General features: G+C 47.0%; 1 protein-coding gene across 1 annotated transcript in view; it reads right to left on the bottom strand.

Moving 5' to 3' along the window:
- The window catches only part of BACH2 (BTB and CNC homology 1, basic leucine zipper transcription factor 2), a gene marked incomplete at its 5' end in the record, with an annotated part of 15,720 nt that extends 13,824 nt beyond the window's left edge, over positions 1 to 1,896 (bottom strand). The window contains 1 exon segment of the mRNA XM_009070920.1: positions 352 to 1,896. Within this exon segment, the coding sequence (XP_009069168.1) occupies positions 352 to 1,896 (1,545 nt within the window).
- Positions 1,897 to 6,326: the final 4,430 nt, after the last annotated feature.

Here is a 6,326-nt window from a genome sequence, read left to right as displayed (position 1 = left end):
AAGCAGAGCTGGAACCACCTCAGCAAATTAAGGATAAGGAACAGTGCTTTGTGCCATGCAAGTGGGTGAGGGAGGAAAGAGGACAGGACACTGCTGGTAGACTCCTAAGCACATCAATGCACTCTCATCATTCAGCAGTTTGCTACTGTCCCATACCCGAAGTGCTGAACACCTTGGAGGTCAAACCTATTCATGCCAAGTCAACCACGTGCACTCACTCGATGAAGGAATAACCACAAGTTACTCTTTGCCTCTATAAACAAAAGAAGTGCTGGGGAAATGCAAAGTCATTCGAGAGAACCAAGGAGGGTCACAACAACTGCGATATATGTACTTATCTGAAATCCCTACCTCATGCCCTCTGTCTTGCACAGGACATGATTCACTGTCTGCTTCTGAGAATGACCCAGACTCATCGCTGGAGTTTGTTCCATAGGATGGCTCACATTTAATCTGGGCTCGCACCGGGTTGTACAATCCATCCCCCACCACGCCGGGCTCCTGGTGCTCGGGCGCCAGGAATCGAGGGCCCTGGGAGCAGGGGGAAGAGGAGAGCTCGCAGAGACGCAGGCTGCAGGGAGAGCCACCACTGCCATCCTCCGCGTACGAGTAGGAAGAGCACGAGCTGGAGGTCCTGGTTCTGGTTTCCAAAGGAGGAGAGCGAGGGCAAACTTTTATTGGCACTGGACAGCTGGTGTTTGGCCTCATCCTTCCCGGCAAGTGATCAGCTGTCAGTCCACTGTGCGAATAGGTCTGGGAGCTGGGCAGGGACTGGCTACCACCAGCCCACAGACCCTTTGGCACAGTCTCAGTGAGGTCTTTGTCCAAGCTGCTCACACCAGAATATGAATGCACCGAAGTGTTTACTTGGTCACAAGCATTTGAAGAGAATATAACACTCCTCCTGTCCAGTTCCCCTTCTTGCTTACAGAGAGTTTCAAAGCCAGGCCCCCTGAGTGGTGATCCCACTGTGAAGTTGGAAGTATCCTTCTGCATGGCATGGGACTGTCCATAGTTCCCTGTGAATGGGACGTAATCAGTTTTGTGGTCACCCTGAGTTGTCCCTTTTTCAAAAGGGCATGCTGGACTCCTGCCAAAGTGCTGTTGGGAAGTGCTGGGGAAGCCAACCAAATCTATGCTCTTTGTTCTGTTGAAGAAAGACCTCAAGCAAGAAGGAGAAGACCCACTTTTTGGCCTGTCGACACAAGTGGGGCTTGGCTGTTTCCTGTCCATTTCAACATCCCCTTCTTTATCCCTGATGTCAGGTTCATCTCCAGACAGGCAAAGCGTGATGCTTTCTTCATCGTTCTCTTCATTCTGAGGCTCACTTTTTATCTGCCCCATAGCAAGTCCTGATTTGAGGCCATTTCCAGAGCTCTCTTCGCTGAATGTGCTTGCAAAACCTGAGGTACTGATGTGTGATGTGTTGTAGACATTCTTGGTACAAGCAAGCTGGTATTTCTTGTATCTGGGGTACCGTGTTACTGCATCTTTATCCAAATTGTCCTTGCTATCTCTCAGCATGTCAGAGTCAGGCAGCATCCCTTCACCTTTGTCTGCTCCAGCAGCAGTGGCTTCAAAACTGAAGGGCTCTTGGTGCATCCGCTCTCTTGGGCAAGATATCTTTGACGTCTCCGATTCCATCGTCTCCTCCTCGTCTCCGTCTGAGTTCTCCTCATCGTGCATGCGCTGACAGGTGGTGTCTTTCTTGCACAGGAACAGGCCATCCTCGTTGTTCAGCAGCTGTGTCTGAAGGAAGCTGAAGCAGGAGTCCTCCAGGTTGTGCATGCGCAGGAACTCCGCGCAGTGGATGACCTCCTGGATGTTTTCTCTGCTGAGTAACAGCTTGGCAGTGTAGGCAAACTGTAACAATGGACCAAATCCCCTGACAGTGACCTGCAAGAAAACAGAGAGGGAAATTGCCAGTGTTACCATAGCTTTTGCTATCACCCCAAGTCCCTCATCATGTACTCAGATAACCTAACAGATCTGGTGTTCAGAAATAAACAGTGCCCAGCACCAGTTTTCTCCTGTCGCACCAGCAATGATGCTACACCTAATAACTAGCACTGCTCCCTTCATGTTGCTCCTGTACATCATCGTACAGGTTGAGCTGAGCACTATTTTTCCCAAATATCTCAAAGACCTATGAACTAAGCCCTAATAAAAGACAGAAAAAACCCAGACTGCTGCTGACACTGATAATTCTTGTATGGATCTTATTTTACCTGTGCTACAGAATGAAAGCACCAATTCAACCTTGATTTGTCTGTCCTGATGAAAGGTCCAGCAAACAGTGGGTTCAAGCTTAAGATGTCACTTAAATCCAAAAAGTGTTTTGGGAAGAAAACATTTAATATTACAGCCAAATTCAACAGAAAGCATCTTTCTGCCTCTTTCAAGAGCAAACACGTTTCATCTTTTCTTCTCAAATTCTTTGCAAGCCTTGCTGAATACACAGTAGGTTAAGTACTGTCTGCACAGCTCTTTCCTCCATCCCATGGAGATTATTCCCCTCATACTGCTCCTGATTTTAGCGAGCCTAAGGTATAGCTAACAGGAAAGAAATTCATATTTATAGTTCAAATGATACAAATTACCCTGAGTCTCACCTCAATACTTAATTTTCCACCATTTTCTGTGTAGAAAGAGCAAAAACTATTTATGGGAGAGTGATCTCCAACCAGCTGTTCCACGTCTGAGTTATGTCCCACTACCTTTTTCTCATCATACCATGTATATTTTACGTTATATACATTAAAAATTACACATTTTCTATCCCCCCTGACATTTTCCATAGTGGTATCTTTACATGTAACTATCAAATAACTTGCTAAGCCACATGGTAAATTATAGATATCATCTATTTTTCACCAAAATGCACTGGCACTAACTTCTGTTGCATTTTTCCCCCCAATGGGCATGTAACAAAGGTACTGGAAAAACTCTATTCTTCCAAAGAATCAAGAGATGTTTCAAAACTGGGTTCACCATCAAGGATAAAGGTTTCTCCACAAGGAGATTCAGTGGTTTGGCCACGAAGTTAAGATTTGGAAGATGACAACTCAACTTCCCATTGCATGGATCACCTACTGTATGACCCTGGCAAGTCACTTCAGTCTGGATTTGTGCCTTGCTTGCAAGTAGCATTTACAGATCTGAGTTCCCTCTGCTTTGCACACCAAGGAAAGGCATTTAGATGGGATTCAGTGCAGTCAACACCTGCATGCCAGAGGTTGGGATGTACGGCCTGCAACCTCCTTCTGGACGTAGAAGTCTCTGGCTGATGTCCCCAGCTCAGTTTCTTCTTTTAAAACTAACCAGAAGAGGGAAGAACTGCTGTCCCTCTTTTGCAAAATGGCCTAAAGATTAGAAGAGGGACCTAGAAAGTAGGAGACCACATCTGTGGAGTTTGAAACTCACATTTCCCAGCTCCTCAGAAGGATATCCTACCCAGTAGGCATGGGATACCCTGAAGGTGAGTTGCTTTTCCCTGATCTTCCAATGAAATTATGCCACTGAGCAAGAAGCTGTTCAAGAGGTTGGCGAGAATCACAGAATTATAGAATTTAGGGGTTGGAATGGGCCTTACAGATAGTCCCAACCCCCTGCCCTGGGCAGGGACACCTCCCACCAGAGCAGGTTGCTCAAGGCTCAGCCAACCTGGCTGTGAACACTGCCAGGGTTGGGGCAGCCACAGCCTCCCTGGGCAACCTGGGACAGTGTCTCACCACCCTTAGAGTCAAAAATTCTTTTCTCACATTCAACTTAGCCCTTCCTTCCTTCAGTCTGAACCCATTACCCCTTGTCCTATCACTGCAGTTCCTAACATAGAGTCCCTCTCCAGCTCCTTGTAGACATCAGTCCATGAATTTGTGATGGTCTTATTCATGACTAGCATGTATCCAAGTCAATGGATAATGGTTAATCTCAATGAAAAGCCTATAAATTCCCTATTCTGCCTCAGAACCAGTGGTAGAGTTCAGAGATTTTTTTATGGAAAACCCTGACTTTCAGAACAAGCCTTTGTTACTCACAGATCTGTGCGTGTGATGTTGGATTACGAAGACACCACAAGCCGTGCAGACTTTGATGCAGAGAAAAATATTTTAAAACACCTCCCAAATTGCTCCCAATAGCTTTTCCACCCCTAATATTCTTGCTGTATCTGCTATTTTAGGAAGCAGTGCATTTTCAAGCACGTACTTACACGTTCCTGTTTTATAATGCGCCTCTGGTACGGAACTGCCAAGATTTACAGCTGGCTATTAAACCCATCTCTGCTTTATCAGTGTTACACTTTCTGCCTATTTGTTAGATTATCAGCTCACTAAAGGCCTATCTGCATTTTATCTATGCAGCATGATTAGCAAAATTGCTCGGGAACTTAATGAGCTACTCGCAGGCTGATGTCGGGTAAGATCTTCAGTGTGGGGGCTACATGTTCCTGCATATCTTTGCAAGCTCTGCAGCAGCGTTAGGTCTGGAGGAGCACAGACACAGCTTTCCTGACAGTGCTGTCCCTTAGCCACTAGATGGAATGGCTGGAAAGCAAATCAAACTGATTTTCAGTGCTGGGAAAAGGTTTCACCTGGTTGCAGCCCCAGCGTGGACACCTTGCAGAGCCTTGGGTTGACTCATCCGACCCCACAGCAAGGCTGCTGCTCCGAGTCGATCATCAGGAGAGCAAACAGCAGCAAGACAGCTGGCAGAGCTGCTCTGTGATGGATGTAGCAGAAGCAGAGCCCAAGACTGTGCCGTGGGCTCCCCACGATGCCCAGCAGATGCCTCAAGTGAAGAAAGATGAAAACTCCTAAGCGAACGTGTGCCTTGACTTCGTGATGAGCTATTACCCACTGACACAACTTTCACTCTCACAGTCTTCAGATCCAAAGGGGGAAAGTTTCTTTTCAAGCACCCGCTGCTTGTCATTGCCCTCGGGGAGAAATCTCTCAAGTGCCAATGCTTGAAACGGCACAAACAATAACTTTGGAAACAAATGGGTGCAAATCTTGCTGCCAAGCGTGAAAACCAGTGCAAGCTCTGATGCCTGAAGTTGTCTAAATATTGATTTGGCTCCCATGGCAGGTCCCCTGTCTCAGCCCCACCAGTTTTGGGACTGCTTGCATGTGCTGCATTCTGGCAGGAAGGCTGGAATGGAGCTGCTGGAGCATGGCTGTGAGCACCAGACACTGGGAAAGAAAAGGCTTTGAAGCTGCCTGTATTACCACCACACACACATTTCTCTAGGAAGAGGTAAGGAGAGCCTTTTAATATGATTCGATCTGACTGATGCAGCTCAGTGAAACAAGTTGATGAAAACAAGTTGATCTGCGTTTGCAGAAGGAAAGATAATTTCCCTGACGTAACAGACTCCATTTACACACGGGAGAGACCTTTGCTGGATGGGCAAAAGACATGCCAGCAACAACCTCAGTTTATTTTTTTTTTTCCCTACTGCAGATAAGATAGACTCAAGAGCTGTTTGCTTTTAAACCTTGTTTTCCATGTGAATTAATGTTTAAGCAGGCAGGTCAGTCTGTGGGAACCTCCACTGGGCACCTTGTCCAAGCTCATATGCCAAGTCACTGCTTCCCTGCCTTCCAATCCTTTGCCTTATTCCAATTTCTAACCACTTCTATTGTGTAAATGGAATTGATTGACTACTAGAAAACCAGGCAGAGAGAAGATCCCAACTTCTCAGAGGCTTGATGTCATTCCCCAATCTTTCAAGGCAGGGCAGAAGAGGACTTCTCTTGTGTACTGGGAACATGCCAAACACCTCACCAAGGCTAAGAACAAATAATTTGTCTTACTTCTGCCCCCCAGCTGGTCTTGCATGCATGAAAACCCCTCTGTACACCTAGCACACAGAGAACAGTGGTACTGCAGCCCTACCTAAGCCATCTGGCACATTTTGCTCTACAGCAATCCAAGAAACCAAGTGATATCACAGAATTATAGAATCCTAGAATTTAGGGGTTGGAATGGACCTTAGAGATCATCCAGCCCCAACCCCTGCCCTGGGCAGGGACACCTCCCACCAGAGCAGGCTGCTCAAGGCTCATCCAACCTGGCCTCCTCTCTCACAGGGAGATGCTCCAGTGCTCTTAGCAACTTCATGGCCTCCTCTGGACTTACTCCAACAGTTCCATGTACTTCTTATGTTGAGGACACCAGAACTGCATGCAGTATTCCAGGTGGGGTCTCACCAGAGCAGAGGTGAAGAATCACCTACTACCTAGTCCACGTGCAGCTCCTGCCTCTGCCATGGTGCCACAGGTACACCAAGCTCAGTCTGCAGTGTGGAGGTCTACATCAATCCA

Source organism: Acanthisitta chloris, unplaced genomic scaffold (assembly GCF_000695815.1).
Source record: "Acanthisitta chloris isolate BGI_N310 unplaced genomic scaffold, ASM69581v1 scaffold9603, whole genome shotgun sequence".
NCBI classification, from domain to species: domain Eukaryota; kingdom Metazoa; phylum Chordata; class Aves; order Passeriformes; family Acanthisittidae; genus Acanthisitta; species Acanthisitta chloris.
The sequence above is the reverse complement of the archived record's forward strand: the minus strand, read 5'-3'. Positions and strand labels throughout refer to the sequence as shown.